At 35.5% G+C, this 21679-nt stretch overlaps 1 protein-coding gene across 1 annotated transcript in view; it reads left to right on the forward strand.

The window, feature by feature from the left end:
* The first annotated feature begins 5318 nt into the window (after positions 1-5318).
* The window catches only part of LOC106870597 (2-iminobutanoate/2-iminopropanoate deaminase), a 22780-nt gene continuing 6419 nt past the window's right edge, over positions 5319-21679 (forward strand). The window contains exons 1-5 of the mRNA XM_052970729.2: positions 5319-5989; positions 16138-16243; positions 17299-17353; positions 18307-18375; positions 19398-19456. Of these exons, the coding sequence (XP_052826689.1) occupies positions 5925-5989; positions 16138-16243; positions 17299-17353; positions 18307-18375; positions 19398-19456 (354 nt within the window). The 5' untranslated portion in view covers positions 5319-5924. The remainder of the gene's footprint in view (positions 5990-16137; positions 16244-17298; positions 17354-18306; positions 18376-19397; positions 19457-21679) is intronic.

Below are 21679 nucleotides of genomic sequence, written 5' to 3' on the forward strand. Positions count from 1 at the left end.
TAAAGGCACAGGCAGAGTTGTATGGTTCAGAAGTTTGCTTCCCAACTACATGGTGTCTGGTTCTGTTCCATTGTGTGGTACCTTGGGTTGATGTGTTCTACTATAGCCCTATATCATATATGTTTAGTATTAACTGTCAGAAGAAAAAAAAGAGATCTTCATACCATAATAGAGACTAATGTTATTTTACTTTAGTTGAGTCAGCCTCTAGCTACAAGCAAACAGACCGGGCGTTGTGAGTGTTTATTGAGTGAAAACACCTAAAGCTCCACGAGGCTTGGCAGGGGATGGTGGTGAACCCTGCTGTACTCTTCCACCACAACTTTCTCTCACTCTTACTTCCTGTTTCTGTTGTGCCTGTAATTCAAAGGGTCAGCCTTGTCACACTGAATATCCCCGAGAACTACGTTAAAGGTACACGTGTCTGTGGAGTGCTCAGCCGCTTGCACATTAATTTCACAAGCAGGCTGTTCTGTTGATCGGATCAACTGGAACCCTCTATGTCGTAAGCAACGGAGTGCCAACAACAACAGCTTGATCAGGACTGACCCACGGCTAAACAACAACACCAACAATGATTACAAATATTTTATTTTGGACAAGGAATCAGTGCTTGAGCTAGATATGAACTTAAAATTTTATGACTGTCTCAGTAACTAGTATTGTTTAGATAAAAGGTAAGCCTCAATGTGGTTCCTTGACTTAGTAGAAATAGCAGCCAAATCTTTGTTAGTTTATATCCTATCATATTAAAAAAAAAAGAAAAAGAATACACTGGACAATATTGTATATGGTCACAAAAAGAGTGGATGGTCACAACAGCTGGAACATTTTTGATCATAAATCTGTTGAATCAGGGTTGACCTGGGGCTTAACAACAATCATAATCGCCAAGTTGAAAGTAAATTTTTCTTTAATTCTTTTTGATACCAGTCCACCTGAAACCACCTCTGTTACTAAGATACAAATGACCAGTTTGAAAGGGATCAAAATTCAAACTTTCCATCAATATTTCAGGTTAATTTTAGTGGCCAGCTAGCAGAATCATTAGCACTTCGAGTGAAATACTTAGTGGCATTTCACCTTTCTTCACATTCTGAGTTCAAATCCCACCAAGGTTGACGTTTCCTTTTATCCTTTCAGGTTGATAAAATAAGTACCATTTGAACACTGGGGTCAATGTAATTGACTTATCCCTTCCCCCAAAATTGCTGGCCTAGTGCCAAAATTTGAAATCAATATTTCATGCTTAATAGCAACAAAGTTTTTTACTAAATTTTTCATTAATTTCAATATCTTTCAACAGAAATCATCATCATTATTAACATCATTTAACATCCATGTTCCTTTCTGGCTTGGGTTGGACAGTTTGACAGGATCTGATGGGTCTAAGGTCTACATCATGCTTCAGTGTCTTCTTTTGGCATGGTTTCTACAATTGGATGTCCTTCATAATACATGTACTATGCGTTTTTTTCATGCCACTGGCACAGGTGAAGTGACCATGCAGCCTGCAAGAAGAGGCTTTTTGCTATAGAGGAGCTGCATGACTAAGAGTTAATGGTTTCTTACATTGGTACAGAGCTTGAAATCTTTTCGAAGAATGAGAAAAAAGGGTGGAATTCGGGTTTAAGCACCCCATGTAACCCCTCGTAGTTTCCTTATTTTGGGGAATTTTCTGAAAACTTTTATGAATTTATATTCTACACACAGGAATTTATACAATTATGAAAAAAATTTTTTTTTAACTTTTTAACCCCACCTCCCTCAAATTCTAAACATTCCACTCATTTACAATTTTTTTTCCTTAAATCAGAGTTTAAAATATGGGCAGTCCAAAGTTTTTGCTTAAAAAATCCCAGCAATTGACTACCTTTGAGTGCATCATCATTCCACAAAATGTATTTATGGAGAGAAAAATATTGAAAAACATCAATACGTGTCAGAGTGATAAAGAAACAAGAAAGGAATCAGGTGATCTTGAGATGTGTTAAAAATAACAGCTAAATCGCCTTTAAATCACACAAAAAATTTTTTCCTTTTTTTTTTTTTTTTTTTTTTTTTTTTTGCAATATTGTATGAATTCCCAGGTGTAGAACACAAATTTGCAAAAGTTTTCTGAAAATTTCAAAAAATAAAAACGTTATGAGGGATAAAATAAAAAATAAGTGTTATGAGGGATAAAAAAATAAATAAATAAAAGCGTTATGAGGGATGCTTAAACCAGAATTCCACTGAAAAGAGAACAGTGATGTTCATGCCATTCTTAAGAGCATTGTCACATGCGTCAGTTAAAATAGTTTCAGTCATTAATCAAACAGAACTGTAGGCTCAATTAATCAAGTTACCATCACACAAAGTCACCTATAAAAATTGCTTTGATAAGAGACAATATTAAAAGTATGAGGGCTGAGATTTAACAGGGGGAAACCACCTGCCAATCTTCCCATATAAAATTAACCTTCCTTTCTTCTCTTTGTGTCTCAACCACCACCAGCTATTTAAGTTGATAGGGTTATCAGCTGAAGGGTCATTAGCAGTTCTTATCCACTTGCATAAAGAAAGGACACATTAGATAATGTTGTCCCAGACATGGCCCTAAAAAACCTTGATAAGAAGTTTGCCTCACAACCATGTGGTTTCAGGTTCAGGCCCACTGCATGGTATGGTTCAGTCCTACTGCAAGTATGTTCAACTATAGCCCCAGGCTGACTAAAGCCTTGTGAACAGATTTGATGAAGGAAAACTGAAAGCAGCTTCTTGTACAAGAGGATGCTGAACATTTCCTGGCTTTGGGTAAAAGAACATACCGAAGGATTGGTTAATTATGATTTTATTAAACATATTCCCCTCTCAGATTCACGCACTTATTGTAGCATTCCTTCAGTCTTTCTAAGCTCTGTAAAATAACTTGGAAGGTTGGGCCTCCAGCCTGGCCAGCCTTTCACAATACCCTTAAAGCCAGGAACTTTTCGACAACCCCTTGTACATGCATGCATCTATCTATCTATCTATCATCTATCTATCTATCTATCCATCTATTTATCTATCCATCTATCTATCTATTTATCTATCAACAAGTGTGGGTGTGTGTGAGTATGTATGTATCTGTTCTCTTTTGCTTTTTTAATTTAGAAATTTCAACTGGCTACCTGCTTATTAACAAGGTTGTGAAGGAAAGCATCTTGTTTTGTTTGTCACCTTTTAAATCTTAAGAAGTCTTGCAGAGTTTTATAGTTCCAGATATCATGGTCATTTGTAGTGTATGAATTAAGGATTAGTGTTCTCTCTCCAAGAACCCAAGTTCAGCAAGTATGCTTTGGCTGAACTTGGGTTCTTGAAGAAAACGTACATGCATACACATCCATACATGCATACATACATACACACCCAGATAGGTTGCTATACATGTACATTTATGTGTGTGTGTGTGTGTATGCATGTTGCCCTACTTTGACATCATGTGATAGTTGTAAATGAGTGTCACCATCATACAAGTGGTATCGTTCATTTCCAGTCTTCCATAAAAACATGCCCTTCACCTGTTTACTTTGTTTGGAAACAGGTGAGGGTTAGCAAAAGGAAGGGCATCAAGCCATAAAAAAATCTACTTCATTGAATTCTGTCTGATCCATGCAAGCATGGAAACATGGATGTTAAACAATGATGATGATGAGGAGGAGGAGGAGAGCAAAGTCATCAGAATGTTTCATTGTTCTCACTGTCTAAATCCTGCCTCGGTCAAATTTCCATTCAATATTTTAGGGATCAAAAAAAAAAAAGGCTGCAAGCTAGCAGAATCATTAGCACTTCAGGCAAAATTCTTAGTGGTGTTTTGTCTGTTTTCACATTCTGAGTTCAAATTCTGCTAAGGTCATCTTTGTTTTACATACTTTTGGGGGTCAATAAAAGAAGTATCAGTTGAATACTGGGGTCAATGTAACTGACTTACCCCTCCCCTAAAGTTGCTGGCCCTGTACCAAAATTTCAAACCAGTATTTTAGAGATCAAGAAAAAAAAAACTGATACCAGTACAAAGCAGTTGTTTGACAGAATTGTTATAGGGTCAGAAAAGGCGCCTTGCGACACCCATTCCAACATCGGGCATTCTGAGTACAAAATCTCAGCCAAACTATTATTAGAATGGAGTAATCTCTCTCAGATGACCTAACAAAAAACTTTCAAATCATATGAGTATGATATAAGGAGCATCATTGCATTGTCTAATTTGAGATGGTTGGGAGTAATTATAATGATTTCAAATTTTTGTCACAAGGGCAGCTTGGGGGAGGGGATTGAGTCAATTACATCGACCCAGTGTTTCACTGGTACTTAGTTTATTGACCCCAAAAGGACGAAAGGCAATGTCGACCTTGAGAGTAATAATAATAAGATACAAAAATGTCTTTATTAGCTTTAATTCATTTATATACTCATGTCATATTTAAAGCTTTATTATTTTTATATGTGTGAAATATTGGATTCAAATGTAGGCACAGGACCAGTAATTTTAAGGAAGTGAAGTAAATCGATTACATCGACCTCCAATGCTCAACTGGTACTTATTTTATCCACCCCAAAAGGATGAAAAGCAAAGTCAATCTTGGTAGAATTTGAACTCAGAATGTAAAGGCAGACAAAATGCTGCTAAACATTTTGCCCAGTATGCTTATGATAGTGCCTGCTTGTGGCCTTAATATGTGGGTGAGATTTGGTTTGAAATTGTGACACAAGACCAGCGATTAAGTCGATTCACCACACATACACAGATACCGTTTTACTGGCACTTATTTTATCGACCCTGAAAGGAAGAAAGGCAAAGTCAACCTCAGTGGAATTTGAATGCAGTGTGTAAAAAAAGATAAAATGTTGCTTAGTATTTTGCTAAGGTTCTGCCAGCTTGCTGCCTTAATATGTGGGTGAAATATTATTCATAGTTATAATGCTGTTCAGGATATTCAGAATATTAAAGGGAGTTAGTTATAATTTACCTTTGACTAGTTTTATTTTTAATATTTCTAATATAGCATTGTGTGGTTTTCCTTTTTACAGATTTCATTATTGAGGTATTGTTAAATAAGGATATAAAGTTTTGGAAGGATGTTAATTGGTATATTTAGTGTTTGTCTATGTTGTAATATGTGGAGGCGCAATGGCCCAGTGGTTTGGGCAGCGGACTCGCGGTCATAGGATCGCGATTTCGATTCCCAGACCGGGCGTTGGGAGTGTTTATTGAGCGAAAACACTTAAAGCTCCACGAGGCTCCGGCAGGGGATGGTGGCGAACCCTGCTGTACTCTTCCACCACAACTTTCTCTCACTCTTACTTCCTGTTTCTGTTGTGCCTGTAATTCAAAGGGTCAGCCTTGTCACACTGAATATATCCGAGAACTACGTTAAAGGTACACGTGTCTGTGGAGTGCTCAGCCACTTGCACGTTAATTTCACGAGCAGGCTGTTCCGTTGATCGGATCAACTGGAACCCGCGACGGAGTGCCAACAACAACAATCTTGTAATCTATAGGTATATCTATTTATATAGCTCGCCTCGTCTGATGTTAATGGCGAAGAAAAGAAGACAGGTGGGAAGAGTAAAAAAAGCTTACCCACGATAGCACGAAATATTGTTTCTGATTTAAGTACAAAGCCAATAGTCTTTGAGAGCAGTAATACCTAACTTTATCGGCCCCAAAAGCATGAAAAGCAAATTTTACTTCGGCAGGATTTGAACTCGGAATGTAAAGAACAGGAAGCAATATTGCGAAGTATTTTCCCACTGATCTAACGATTCTGCCAGCTCGTCCCACTGTAGATAATAACATTGCATACACGACAGTAGTCAGTCAAATCTGCGACTCCAGTGAGATTCATTGTGTCCGTGTCGTGTACCAAAACCCCGACAGAACATACCCTACCAACGAAAGCATGGCTGGTATCTGTAAACGTATTATTAACACAGTTAATGCACCCAAAGCAATCGGTGCTTACAGGTAAAAACCAACTTAATTTCTTTGGTTAATCATTTGTGAATAGTTAGACAAACGTGTAGAAAGTCTAGGCTAACAACACCCATGTGTATGTGTGTTAAATGGCCAGCTGGGTACATGTCGGTGTCTGCATACTGACAGCCCCTATCGAGTAGACCTATGATTATAGACCCTACAACCATTAGCACCTGCCTTAGTCTAAAAACTGATATCTAGGGCTGCGTTGTAAAGTTGCCAAACCTGAACGTAATCAACGACCTCCAGTACAAAACAGAAGGGACCACATAGAAAAAAACAAACCCTACTGGAATCCCTTAATGTCTTCAAGAATTCTAAATTACAGGATTTTATTGTTTATAAAATGTATTATAAAATGGTAATTAAGTTAGCTTAGCCATAGGTTTCCTCATTGACTTTGCTATGTGTAGAATCTGTTTTATTGTTTATAAAATACGCCAAAGAACAACAATTGACTCAGTTTAATTTATGTAAATAATTTAACTGAAGTTAAAAATGATAATTTATTTGTAAATTGGATGGAGAATGCAACATGTCGTTACCGTTTATCCCTTTCTGTTTTCTGTCCGCGGTCCCGACAACTTTACAATATGCGCTTACAGGTACATGGGTATATATGTTGGGCGGAGATAAAGAATACACATACCACCCGTTTTCAGTGTAACTGGGTGTGCATATATGTTTTACCTTCGCCCCAAGATGTAGTAAAATATCAATAAATGTTAAAATTACGCTCCTTTACTGTCCTTGAAACAAAAGGAAATTGACCTTAATACATTACCCGTCTTTAAAATTTTAATAATTACGCCTTATTTATAATGTTTATGAAAGAAAAGGAGAAACTTTCTTTCTATTTTATTTCAATTAAGGAAGTTCTAAAAGTTTTCAACTTCGCATTGAGGACTGTAACTCTGTAGGGAAAATCGGCATTACACAATAAACTACCCAAAGTTGAGTACCCCACTCGACTTTGCTCCTTCGTAAGTTTCTTAAAAATAGATACTTTCTAATGAAATTTTGCAGGAAAGTGTTTTTGATGGTATAGATTATGATTATGTTAATGAAATTTAGAAAAAAAAAAATGGAAGAGTCTTTGATCGTTTTTCCTCTTTCGGCTCGTATTCATTACTGCCAATTTCCGCCAACTTTTGCATTTTTTTTCATTTATTAGAATTATGTTTGAAACCTAAACAATACATAATGTAAAAACTCGAAGACATATTTCTGTAATATTTCATTCAAAAATAAAAATTTCTCCGAAAATCACAAGGAAACAAAAGTCGGATGGAAAGGGGACACCAACCTGTAGTTAATGATAGAAATTCTAGGTTAAAAGGGTACATACAGGGTAAAAGGTGAAATGGTATTTTAGAGTAAAAAGAAGTATTTATTTTAAAACTCGTTATTATATTTCAATACTCAATTAGAAGTTACAATATTATATATATATATATATATATATATATATTTATATTAACTGCTAAACCTGTCCACGTATGTATGTTGTGTGTGTTTGCTTCGGAATAAAGCGTTAGACTTGTACAGAGCGTGGTAGGAAATTAAATAAATGATAACTGAGCTTCTGTTTAGAACAGGGGGGTTCTCACCTATTTTATTCTAGTGGACCACCATAGCCATTTATTGTTTAAAAAACTATTGTGTCTGGGGAGAGTTATAATTATTTAACACACCGGTTCGATTTCCACTCATTTACTTTTTTTTTTCTTCTAAAAATTTCGTTGCGTCTTGCAACGAAAATTTTAGAAAAAAATAAGTAAATGAGTGGAAATCGAACTGGTGAGTGTGTTAAATAATAAGGCACGAAAAGAGAATGACTCCCCTCAGACACAATAAAATATGCTTCAACACACGAATTCACATAAAGAGTCTTGCAAACCAAATACAATAACGGTTTAAAAACTAGTTTTGGAGAAACTTCTTTCAAAAATTCCTGTTTTGCTTATCACATATTCATTCACTTGTTGAACTATGATAAACGTTAGAGAAAGAAACCTAGCTGTCTTTTGTAATACATGCCAATACATACATCTAAAGCAAAATTTTTTCAGTAACCCTTAAAATACTATTGTGTTTCCTCAATTTACTATTTTGCTTGTGTGGACCCCCAAAAATCTTATATGGACCCCAGTTGAGAACCACTGGTTTAGAAGGAAGCTATAAGGTAATGCACAAGCACTCAGCTCTGGATGCACTCTGCTTTGGATTAACCATTAAGCAAAATAAGCATGTGTTTAGGACATCAAGGGAGTGGGGCACCACAGAAATGGTAAATGGTTTACGACACAAAAGAAATCACTTTAAACTTGCTGAAATAATATCGGGATGCCTTATCTCTACTAAGTATAGAAGCAGATATGTTATGAAAGATTGTGAGGACCTGATCAAAGACTTTGCAATTAATAAGTAGGAGAGATCTTTCCAAATATAAATAAAGTGGAAGTATACAAAAATAAACATTATTTTCCATCTTAATGTTAATTTTGTTTCATTTAAAAAATTTATCTTATAGGCGTAGGAGTGGCTGTGTGGTAAGTAGCTTGCTTACGAACCACATGGTTCCGGGTTCAGTTCCACTGCATGGCACCTTGGGCAAATGTCTTCTACTATAGCCTTGAGCCGACTAAAGCCTTGCGAATGGATTTGGTTGACGGAAACTGAAAGAAGCTCGTCGTATATATATATATATATATATATATATATATATATCTGGATATACTATAGAAAGCCAGAAAACTACAGTATTCATCTCAAGAAAGTATCTCATATAGATGTATAGTGCTAAAAAGCTCCGAAGTATATCAGTAGTAAATATAAAATGTCTAGCTGTATCTGGGTCTCTGCTTCTTTGAATGGCATCAGTAGCTACTATCCGCTAGCAACCCACATGCTTAGACAACTTTAGCTTCTACTGTTATCTTTTATATTTTACTTGTTTCACCCATTTCACTGTAGCCATGCTGGGGCACCACTTTGAAGAATTTTAGTCTAACTTATCAACTCCAGTACTTATTTTTTTTTTTTGTAAAGCCTGGTACTTTATTCTATCAGATTCTTTTGCTAAACCACTAAGTTACAGGGATGTAAACACACCAACACTGGTTGTCAAGCGGTGGTGAAGAACAAACACCTACACAAAGACTCACACACACATATACATATGATAGGCTTCTTTCAGGTTCCGTCCACCAAATCCACTCACAAGGCAGCCCAAAGTGATAGTAGAAGAGACTCACCCAAGGTACCATGCAGTGGGACTGAATCCAGAACCATAGAGTTGGGAAATAAACCACACAGCTACAGTGATTAGCAAATCTAAGTGCTGCAAATAGTGATAGAAGCAGCGTTAGTTCAAAATAGCATTCTATATATCCAGATTAAATCAAATATACAGAATGCTGTTTTGAACTAATATTTCCTCTGCTGTTAATAACAAAAGAAAAAAGTATTTCTACCATTTGGGAGATTAAAAAATTCTTTTTCAACAAGGGTTAGTATTGCATAGTAAATGTCACAAGGTTGTTTGTTGTCTCTTGCTAGTTAAACCATTTTGTAGTGTTTTTGTCATCTGTAGGGGAACGGTGAGATGAAATTATCAGTTTTACATAAGTAGAAATGTCTAGAGCTGTTGTTCTCAACCATTTTTTACCTATTTCACCATTTGAATCCTATTTCACTCAGGTGAACTCCAATAGCCATTCATTTTTTTTTTAATCATATTATATTTTCATCATTAAATATTGTTAGGTATTGTATAAAAAATTTTAATATTTTGTATATTGTAGAAATATAACCTATTTATTCCAAATAAATTTTAACAACAGAATCCTATTTGGACTCCAAGGGCCTTATGGACCCCAATTGAGAACCACTGCTCTATAGGGTTTGGGGACATTGATAAAATAAGAAAAATTATATTTTCTAAAAGTTTCACTAAAATTACTTTGGAACGTCGCATATTGGTGAGTCTGACTCATCATACATGATAAACAAAAGACTGACACCCAGTCTGCAAACCAGGCTTGATTTCACTTGCACCGAAGAATTTTTATATTGAAACAGAGCCTTAGCCCCTTAGCATTCAGATTATTCTGTCAAATGAAATGCTTATTTATTCACATTGTTTTGAATTAATCATGCATCATCTTGTAGCTTTGAGATTTTTACGATGTGGTTGCTTAGTTTTAGAAGGACAATGTAGGTAGGTGTGACAGGCTACATTTGGCTGGTTTGAACATAAAACAGGTTGAATATTTAGGCCAGATATAGCTGGTTTGATTGCTAGAGGGTTAAACCAGTGTATGAGAGGTATAGTATAGTCAGTTCATATCTAGGGTAAACACTTGCATGCTGCAGATGCTGCTGTACTCCTTCTCCAAATGCAGGAGTTAATGTCTCATCAGGTGGTGAAGCAGTTCTGTGGGTGTTTTAGCAAAATGCTTAGTAACATTTCATTCGTCTTTATGTTCTGAGTTCAAATTCAGCTGAGGTTGACTTTACCTTTCATCCTTTCAGGGTTGATAAAATAAGTACCAGCTAAGCACTGGGATCAATGTAATCAACTTCCTCACCCCTGAAATTGCTGGCATTGTGCCAAAATTTGAAGCCAATATTTTCATTTCCCTCCGTCTTCTGGGTACATGGCCTATCACTTAAATATCAGTGAAGTTCAACTCCTCAGTTGTAATCTTTGACTATGGGTTATGATTAATGTTTGGGTTAAGAAATGATTGTGCCCGCATGGTTGTTTTGTGACAGTGTTTTTTGCAAGAATTTCCTTGAGATACACCATGTGTATCTCAGTTTTTAGATGAGATAAACTATATCCTTGCGTGTCACAAAGAGGCAGGTGAAAGGGTTGGTGTCAGAAAGGATAGGTAGCCATGAAACACAGTTTCAAAAAGTCCCCTCCAACTCATGGCAACATGGAAAAGCAGGCATAGAAATTATCTGCATTAAAGTCAGAACCACTTTATGTAAAACCCATCTCTTATTTCATTATTGTGATAATTACAAATTAGTTGTACCTGCTTTATCTCTGTTAGTTAAACTGATTTTTAAAATTGGGTTCTAACCAGCTTCTTTATCAGTTCCAGTTCTTATTTTTCTTTAGCTTATCGGTACTGTCAACTGCAAACCTATGACCTTGATCTAGCAACAAAACCTGTATATAGTTGCTTGACCTGCTTAGCAGTATTTCGTCTGCCGTTACGTTCTGAGTTCAAATTCTGCCGAGGTCAACTTTGCCTTTCATCCTTTCAGGGTTGATTAAATAAGTACCAGTTACGCACTGGGATCTATATAATCGCCTTAATCCGTTTGTCTGTCCTTGTTTGTCCCCTCTATGTGTAGCCCCTTGTGGGCAGTAAAGAAATAAGAAACGTTAGCACACAAGGCAAAAACTTTGCGGCATTTCGTCTGTTTTTACATTCTGAGTTCATATTCCACCGAGGTTGACTTTGCCTTTCATCATTTCGAGGTCTATAAATTAAGTACGAGTTGCGTATTGGAGTCGATCTAATCGACTGGCCCCCTCCCCAAAAATTTCATGCCTTGTGCCTAGAGTAGAAAAGAATATTTGTATGTCTATATCATTTTCTTCTTTTTATATATCAATTTTTCCTTTCCTTCTTTCCCTTCTCTTTTTTCTTTTTTTCCTTTCTTCACTTTCCTTTTCTTTATCTTTTACTTTCTCTTCTCCCTCTTTCATTATTTCTATCTCTCTTTCCCTTTCTTTCGTTCGTTTTTTATTGTTCTTTCTCTTTGTCTTCTTTTAATACTTTATTCTCTCTTTCTTTATGTCTTTAACATTTGACAGCAGGAAAAAAATAATCTTTTATTTCTCAGATAAAAAATACTGCTAACAAAAAACAGCCCCTTCAGATTTCTATCTCCTCACATTACCAAAATATATTCCAATTATATTTTCACTGTTCCTATTTATGACTATGTTGATTACAGCCAGTGACCAAAGAGGAAGCAAAGCCAAAATTTCTTGGTTCCACTAATTCTACATTCTGGTGTGTTTTTTCCGCTATTATAATTACTTTTTGAGAGGAAATAACCTGAAATGAGATATTTAGTGTGTGTGTGTGTGTGTGTGTTAAGTTCCAGGTCAACTCTGATCAACAAAGTTCATGATCAAAGGCAATCTAGTCGTGGCCACTCCATCTGCTTAAGGGTATTTCTAGGACAACATTATCCAATGTGTCCTTTTGTATTTAAAATGGTTAGATGTGATTGAAATTGGCTGATTTCATATGCATTTAATTGTTGTTGCATTGAGTGCGATTTGAGGGAAATTTAGCTTCTATTTCTTGTTAAGAACTTAGTATTCCAGTTAAAGAGTTTATGGACTAGGTGATGTTTACCATAATTGAACCGGTCCATGTGCAATCAATGGACAATTATTGGAGGACTTTTTAAAATGAATGTATTATATGTTTTTTTTTTTAATGTCTTATCCTTGAGGCAAGTCTGTAGTTTCACCATAGTGTTTATTTTTACAATACAAATATTTTTCCAGTAACCAAGTCTTGGTCTCACTACTGTCTAGTGAAATTATTCTCCTAGTACAAACTGTTGTTGGCACTCCATCGCTTACGACGTCGAGGGTTCCAGTTGATCCGATCAACGGAACAGCCTGCTCGTGAAATTAACGTAGTTCTCGGGGATATTCAGCGTGACACAGTGTGATAAGGCTGACCCTTTGAATTACAGGCAGAGCAGAAACAGGAAGTAAGAGTGAGAGAACGTTGTGGTGGAAGAGTACAGCAGGGTTCGCCACCATCCCCTGCCGGAGCCTCGTGGAGCTTTAGGTGTTTTCGCTCAATAAACACTCACAACGCCCGGTTTGGGAATCAAAACCGCGATCCTATGACCGCAAGTCCGCTGCCCTAACCACTGGGCCATTGCGCCTCCACTAGTACAAACTACTACCAAGATATCAAGAGGAATAATTTATCTCTCGAGTTATTTATTTGATTCCATCTATCTGATATCTGCAAGGTTACAAAATTTCTACTCCTTATTCTTGCCAAGCACTTCAGTCTTCCTCCTCACCCCACCTCTCTCGTACCACATCCTGGAAATATGCAACAGTGTGTCCAGTGCCGGATTTAGGACAACTGAGGCCCTGTGCTAGTTAAGTTATAAGGTCCCTTACTTAGACAGGGCCCCTTACATGGACGGCCCCGTTGACTAGGGGCCCCTGGTCATTGAGGTCCTGTGCTTAAGTACACCTAAGCACAATGGTAAATCCAGCACTGAGTGTGTCCCATTCCAGTGAAGGACAATCTCTGATTCTCTCCTATCATTCAATTCCACTTACTTACAAAATTACAAACTTCCTAGAAGCAGCCATTAACTACAACCTTCTCTAACCCCTTGTGTCTTTTTCTTTACTTCATGGCTACTGGAGACACTTTCTCCTGTATCTATCACTCATCAGTGGGCCCTTGCCCTTGAGAAATATGGAGAAAGCAATATTGTTGCATTCGCTATTAGCAAAAAAATGTCTGACATGTGAATTTCATGGCAAAACTGCCTGCTAAGGCCTCCTTTCACCTCTCATCACTGCGATTGGTGGCTTCCTATCAGAACATATCATTAAGGTATGTGCTGATAGCTAGGTCTTTCTCTCTCTCTCTCTCTTTGCTTATTTTTTATCTGTTTATTCAAACCAACCAACCATTCATCTATCCAACCATCCATTCAGCCAACCAACCATCCAACCAACATGCTTCACACCACACCACTGACACAATGAAATCTTGATAAATTCCTCTAATGGAGTCTTGCCAATACTATCTCCTTCTACAACACAACAAAAGCAATTGCCATTCAAATCAAGAAACATTATCTCACTCCTACCCTACATCATGCAGGAACAGCACTCTCCTAGAACCCTCAAGGTCACTAGCTACACACCCAATAAAAGTACATGTACACTATACAGGGTGGCCCAAAAGTAAGTTTACAGTTATCATGTAGGCACTTTAAATTTCTTGTAAAACATTTTATTACATTTAAATTTCTATCTTACAAACTGAAAAAGGAGCTTGACAAAATTAACTAAATTAGCATAGAATAATGGGTTCATATCTTTTTTATAATTAAGATCTAAACTGTTAATATATGAATGCGAAAGAGATAGTTGAATAACTGTAAGCCTACTTTTGGGCTACTTTGTATAGATAAAATGGCATCATAAACACCAGCCTTCCTCTTTTGGGTCAGAAAGCACTTCAGCCCCCACCACTCTCTCTCAACAACAGCTAATACATTCTAGAAAGTTCAGTTGAGATTCACAATGAGGTATTCTTCTTCATCTATATATATATTCCTTTATTTTTGTTTCAGTCATTTGACTGTGGCCATGTTGGAGCAAATCAACCCCAGGACTTTTCTTTTTAAGCCTGGTACTTATTCTATCAATCTCATTTGCCAAACTGCTAAGTTATAGGGACATAAACACATCAATACTGGTTGTCAAGCAATGATGGGAGGACAAACAAAAACACACACACACATATACGATGGGCTTCTTTCAGTTTCCATTTACTAAATCCATTCAGAAGGTTTTGGTTGGCCTTACTGACAGCATCTCTGTACATGGCTTGTACAGCTCTCACTAACCATTCATCTATCCCTAGTTTCTGCAATGACCACCAGATAAGGGATTGGGGGACCCTGTCAAAGGCTTTCTCCATGTCAATGAAAGCCAGGTACGGAGGTTTATCTTTGGCTAGGTATTTCTCCTGAGGCTGTCTCACAAGGCATTGGTTGGCTCAAGGCTATAGTAGAAGACACTTGCCCAAAAGTGCCATGCAGTGGGACTAAACCCAGAGCAATGTAGTTAGGAAGCAAGCTTCTTACCAACATTTTTTCATTACTGTGAAGAAAAAATATTGGAATTTTTAAAACCTTAAATTAAGCTTTAAGATATACATTTTAACACTGAAAATTTGATTTATTTTTGTATTAAATAGATACTTGAGAAATAGTGATAGTTTTTTAACTTTTTATATTAAACTATAAGAAATGAGTGATTATGGAGAAACAAGAAAGAAATTGTGAATGTGGATTAACATAAGAAAATATACATTTTCAGTTGTTCATGAAACATCTAGGTTTTCTCATAACACTTGAGTTGTCAGCCCATTTTAATAATAATAATAATAATGATGATTATAATAATAATAAAATAATCCTTTCACAAGGCCTGAAATTTTGTGAACGTAGATAGTCAATTCAGTTGATCTCAGTTGATACTTACTGTATTGATCTTGAAAGGATGAAAGGCAAAGTTGACCTCAGCAGAATTTGAACTCAGAAGAAATGTCACTAAGCATTTTGCCTTGATGCACTAATGATTCTATCGGTTTGCTGCCTTCATAATAATAATCCTTTCTTCTATAGACACAATAAACGGCAGGTAAGTAACTATGACTCTCTTAAGGTAGCCAAAAATAAAAATAATAGTAATAATAATACGGTTTCAAATTTTTGGTACAAAACCAGCAATTTTAGGAGAGGCAACATGGTCAGTATTGACTCCTAGGGGTCTATGTATCTATCCAAAAAATCAGTAAACAACCTTTAACAACTTGAACTATTAACAAACTGAATTTGGAAGAGTTTTGTAATTTAAGGCTAAATTCACAAATTTGCATCCAAATATTGCTGCAATAACTATATTCACCAAACACATATTTCAACTATATAAATATGTGACTGAATTGTTCTTTATCAATTGCATTAAGTATTCTCATTAAATTTCTTTTAATATTTCTAATAATAGTAATGATACAAAAAAACAAAGGAATTATTGTTTTTAAATCAATAAATGTTTTATTAATTATACTTCTTAATTTAATTTTAGAAATTACATGATAGGTGTTAAGTTATCAAAGGTTCTATAATATATATATATATATACAAGAAGTTTGCTGACCCCCAGTTTAGAATATGACCTTCAGCAGAGTTTCTCCTGAAGAAATTGGTAGAATCCATAGTGTTAGATGCTGTTCTAGATTGATGATTGTTTAATATATTCGGTTATTAATATTCCTGTCTTGTCTACTCTTTTATAATTACATGTATTATCATTTTAGCCAAGCTGTAGTGGTTGATAAAACTATGTATGTCTCAGGACAGCTTGGTCTTAATCCTACCACCATGGAGTTTCCTTCCAACAATGCTGCTGAACAAGCTGACCAGGTATGTTTTCTTATTCTAGCATGGGTTAGATGAGAATATATTATTATTGTTGTTGTTGTTTTACAGCTGGTTTTCCTTCTTGTCTCTAATCCATGTCTGTTTTTCAAGGAAGAGATGTCTTATTTCATTCTTACACAAAGGCACAAACCCAGTGGGTGATTTGTTGGCAGGAGAAATGATAACATCTCATACTGATATCTACCAAACTGATAACAATCTATGCGATGCATGCAGAACAGTGAGAATCAAAACAATAATATATCTATTAATTCTCCATAATATATTTTTCATTATACAAGTTGAATTTTTCAGCCCAAAGTTTACAGTCAAAACGTTTTAGGTTGACTTCTACACCAAGACAACTTTAGAGAATCAAAAATTCCATGTTAAATGCAGTAGGATTTGTAAAGATAGTGATACTGTTTAAATATTTGCACATGTTTACACTATATTTTATGTCGACTTATATACTGGAAAATATGGTACATTCTGATAAATTTTAATGTGAATATACTGATCACTGTTGTTTTACATCATCAGAAATCATGCCCTGCCTTTTAATACAATATCATCTAAAGCAGGGATTCTCAACCATTTTTTCTCTATAGACCCCTTCGATTACTATTTAATTCTGGTGGATCCCCCATAGTCATTTGATGTTTTATAGAAACTTCTTTTAAAATTCCTATTTTGTTTTTCATACAATTTGTGTAGCTTGAACTATGTAAAATATTAAAGAAAGAAACCTAGCTGTTTCTTCCAATACATACATCTAAAGCAAAATTTTTTCAGGGGCCCTTAAAATACTATTGTGGATCCCCAATTTATCATTATAAGGACCCCCACCGAATCTAGTATGGACCCTCAGTGGCTATGTAGACCTCGGTTGAGAACCACTGATCTAAGAGCTGTAATTCATCATGACATATTTTGCTTATATCTTATATTTATCATAGCATTTATATTGTATTCTGTAATTATCAATTTTCAATCTTAATGAGAATCCAATGAAAATACTTAAGATTTCAATTTGGCAATTTCATGATTCTTTACAGGCTCTCAAAAATATGTCTGCAATTCTCAAAGAGGCTGGGGCTTCCCTAAACAATGGTAAGTGAATTATTTTCCTTTTTTTTTTAATCAGTAAAGGTGCATGACCTGGTAGTTTGGGTGTTGCATTCACAGTATTAAGATTGTGGTTTCAGTTCCTAGACTGGCTGGCATGTTGAGTTCTTGAGCAAAAGGTTTCCTATAACTTTGCATCAGTCCACTCAGCTGTAAATGACTCTCAGTAACAGCTGGGAAGTTAACCTTGCAATAGACTGGCATTCTGTGCTGGAGTTGTAATCCTAGTCATTTATACATCATGAAAACCAAATTGAGTTCTGGCCTTTGCGAATCTTAGGCACATGACTACTAGGCTAAGTCTACTTAATTAGTTTCTTCATCATCATCATCGTCATCATTTAGCATCTATTTTCCATGCTAACATGGGTAAGACAGCTTGACTGGAGCTGGTAAACTGGAGAGCTGCACTGGGCTTCAACCTGTTTTGACTTGGTTTCTACAGCTAGATGCCCTTCCTAATGCTAACCACACCACAGATTGTACTGAGTGCCTTTTATGTGTCACCAGCACGGGTGCCTTCTACGTGCCACTGGCATGGGTGCCTTTTAGGTGATTATGGCATGGGTACCTTTTATGTGCCACCAGCACTAGCCACAACTACAATTAGCTTCACATGTCTTCTCAAGCACAGCAAGTCGCATGAAATATCAATGTGAATATAAACTACGCAGATTAACAAAACAGTTGTCTTTACATGCAACCACCGATTTAACATTGTGATATCAATGACTGATCCTCATTTTACGTAAAATAGTAGCTGAACGGAGAATATAAAGGGACGTAACTCTAGTATTTTGTGCTTTATTTATTCCGCCATCCACCGTCCTATTTATACATTATAGAGCTTTTTGATTTCTATTTTATTTATATATTATAATGAAAATAATGTGCATTTCATCCAAAACTTTACGATGTAATTCTCTTTATTATTTCAGTTGTGAAGACCACAGTCCTCTTGGCTGACATTAACGACTTCCAAGCAGTTAATGAAATCTACTCAAAATGTAAGTATATCAAAGACTCTTCTACTGTTTTAAACCAGTGGTTATTAATATGGGTGGTAGCACCTCTTCGAGGGTATAGTAAGCTGACAAGGAGGTAACAAATGTCAAGGGATGTATTGGCTGTGAGTTTTCTTAAAAATAAAATATATAAACCAGGTGCAATTCATTGTCATCAACAAAATTTAACATCTGTTTTCCATGCCAGCATGGGTTGGACAGGAAACTAGCAAGGTCGTGGGCCGCACCAGGTTCCATAGTCTGTTTTGGCTTGGTTTCTACGGTTGGATGCTCTTTCTAACATCAACCACTCCACAGAGTGTACTGGGTGCTTTTTATGTGGCACCAGCACCAGTGCTTTTTTCATGGGACCAGCACCTACACCAATGCTCTTTATGCAGCGCCTTGGTTTTAGGGTTCCAATTCTGTTGCGGTGGGCAGGTCTTCTCAAGTGCAGCTATGCACCACATATCTCAGTCTCCCGTCATCTCCTTTTTAAGGTTCAGTGTTTTGAGACTGGCCTTCAATACTTCGTCCTATATCTTCCTGGGTCTCCCTCTTTCACAACTTCCCTCTACTGGCTTTCTTTAATAATTTCCATGAAAATTTAATATAAAAGATATTTATTCCATGCAGATATCTAAAAAGAAGAACATACTATTATACTATAAGAAAATATAGATTGTAAGGCACAGTGCAAAATTAACATCTGCTTGATTAACATAATTTGTTGGGATTTTTTCTTGGGGGTACAAACAATGGAAAGGGTTACTTGTGAAATGCCATTGAATGAGAGAGGGCACTGAACTACAGAAAGTTGAGAACTACTGTTTTAGACTATGGCAGCCAAAAGAGTCATCAAGTCAAATCTCAGTTATTGTGTTGTGTTATGTTCCTGCTCCAATACTTAATTCATGCTACTTTAGCAGGGCTTGCGGGGACGAAATCCCTGCTACTGGTGTTGGGGAAAATGTGGGGAGGTGAATAAGAGATACTACAATACTGTTATGAAATTTCTGTTTTAGATTTTGCTGGAACTGACTTTCCTGCCAGAGCAGCTTATCAAGTTGGTAATTTACCAAAGGTAAATTTTTGATTTTTATTTGAAATTGATACCTGGAGAGATTATTATTCTTTTAAATTCTTGTCTATATTTAATTGTAATTAAAATAACACCCAGAATCCATGGAATCTTTACACTGCTTTGCAACCAATGCTGGTGTGTTTACATTCCTGTAACTTAGCAGTTTGGCAAAAAAACACCAATAGAATAAGTACCAGGCTGGGGTTGATTCATTCAACTAAAATTCTTCAAGGTGGTACCCCAGCATGGCCACAGTCTAATGTCTGAAACAAGTAAAAGATAAAAGATTTAAAAGTAGGATGTGATTCAAAGGATAATTGATTACTATTTCTTACAATTCAAATGACCATAGCAAGACTTCTGCATCCATTCATCAGATAATGTTATGGTTGATGGGACATCATTCATTAGCTCAGTTAATCCAGTATAAACTGATTTGTAGCAGGCAGTAGCTGAAATAGAGCAGATGTAAGCTGGGTCACAGCTGCATATATTTAAAGTATGTTAGTTATCTGTGGAATAGATGTTAGCTAGGACACGACTTTAACTCTATTTAGCTCTAAGTCTTAAATTAGCACTGTAAAATGCAGTCACCAGTATAAAAGATAATATTGATAGTAGTTATATGATCAGTAGTACTAAACAAATATTTCCCTGGTTGTGGATTCTAATGTAAATAATTGGCTGGAATGTTACTGGCACTCCTAACCACAATCTTAGTGAATAAAAATTCTTTTCTGCACAAGGCACAAAATTTTGGGGGAAGGGGCCAGTTGATTATATCCACCTCCAGTATGCAACTGGTACTTAATTTATTGACCCTGAAAGGATGAAAGGCAAAGTCAACCTCGGCAGAATATGAATCCAGAACATTAAAGACAGGTGAAATACCGCTAAGCATTTCACCCGGTGTGCTAATGCTTCTGCCAGCTTGCTACCTTCTTAGTGAATAAATATTCATCATCATCATCGTTTAACGTCCGCTTTCCATGCTAGCATGGGTTGGACGATTTGACTGAGGGCTGGTGAACCAGATGGCTACACCAGGCTCCAATCTGATTTGGCAGAGTTTCTACAGCTGGATGCCTTCCTAACGCCAACCACTCCGAGAGTGTAGTGGGTGCTTTTACGTGCCACGGGCATGAAGGCCAGTCAGGTGGTACTGGCAACGGCCACACTCAAAACGGTGTATTTTACGTGCCACCTGCACAGGAGCCAGTCCAGCGGCACTGGCAACGATCTTGGTCGAATGTCTTTACACGTGCCAGGAAAGCAAATATTAAATATATTAAAGCAAGACATAATGATAGCTAAAAGAATATTTTAAAAAAGTACAAAAATCATAGAATTTCCTACATGTACAAAAAAAAAAAATATGCTTGAACTTGTTAAATATCTCAATCAATAGCAAAGACCATTGATTATTGAATATAACGTTTGATCTGCATCACGTTTGTTTGTTTTTTTAGGTGCAGATGTGGCTGTGTGGTAAGAAGCTTGGTTCCTAACTACATAGTTCCAAGTCCAGTCCCACTGCATGGCTCCTTGGCAAGTGTCTTTTACTATAGCCTTGGGCTGACCAAAGCCTTGTGAGTGGATTTAGTAGAAGCCTGTTGTGCGTATATATGCATACATACATATATATATATATATATATATATACATTCTCTCTCTCTCTCTCTATATATATATATATATATATATATATATATATATATAAATTCTATATCTATATATATATATATATATAAATTCTATATCTATATATATATATATATATATATATATATATATATAAATTCTATATATATATATATATATATATATATATATATAAATTCTATATATATATATATATATATATATATATATATATATATATAAATCTCTATATATATATATATATATATATATATATATATATATATATATATATATATATATATATATATATATAATTCTATATATATATATATATATATATATATATATATATATAAATTCTATATATATATATATATATATATATATATATATATATATTATAAATTCTATATATATATATATATATATATATATATATATATATATATAAATTCTATATATATATATATATATATATATATATATATATATATATAAATTCTATATATATATATATATATATATATATATATATATATATATATAAATTCTATATATATATATATATATATATATATA

Source organism: Octopus bimaculoides, chromosome 9 (genome assembly GCF_046866305.1).
Source record: "Octopus bimaculoides isolate indiv1 chromosome 9, ASM4686630v1, whole genome shotgun sequence".
NCBI lineage: Eukaryota > Metazoa > Mollusca > Cephalopoda > Octopoda > Octopodidae > Octopus > Octopus bimaculoides.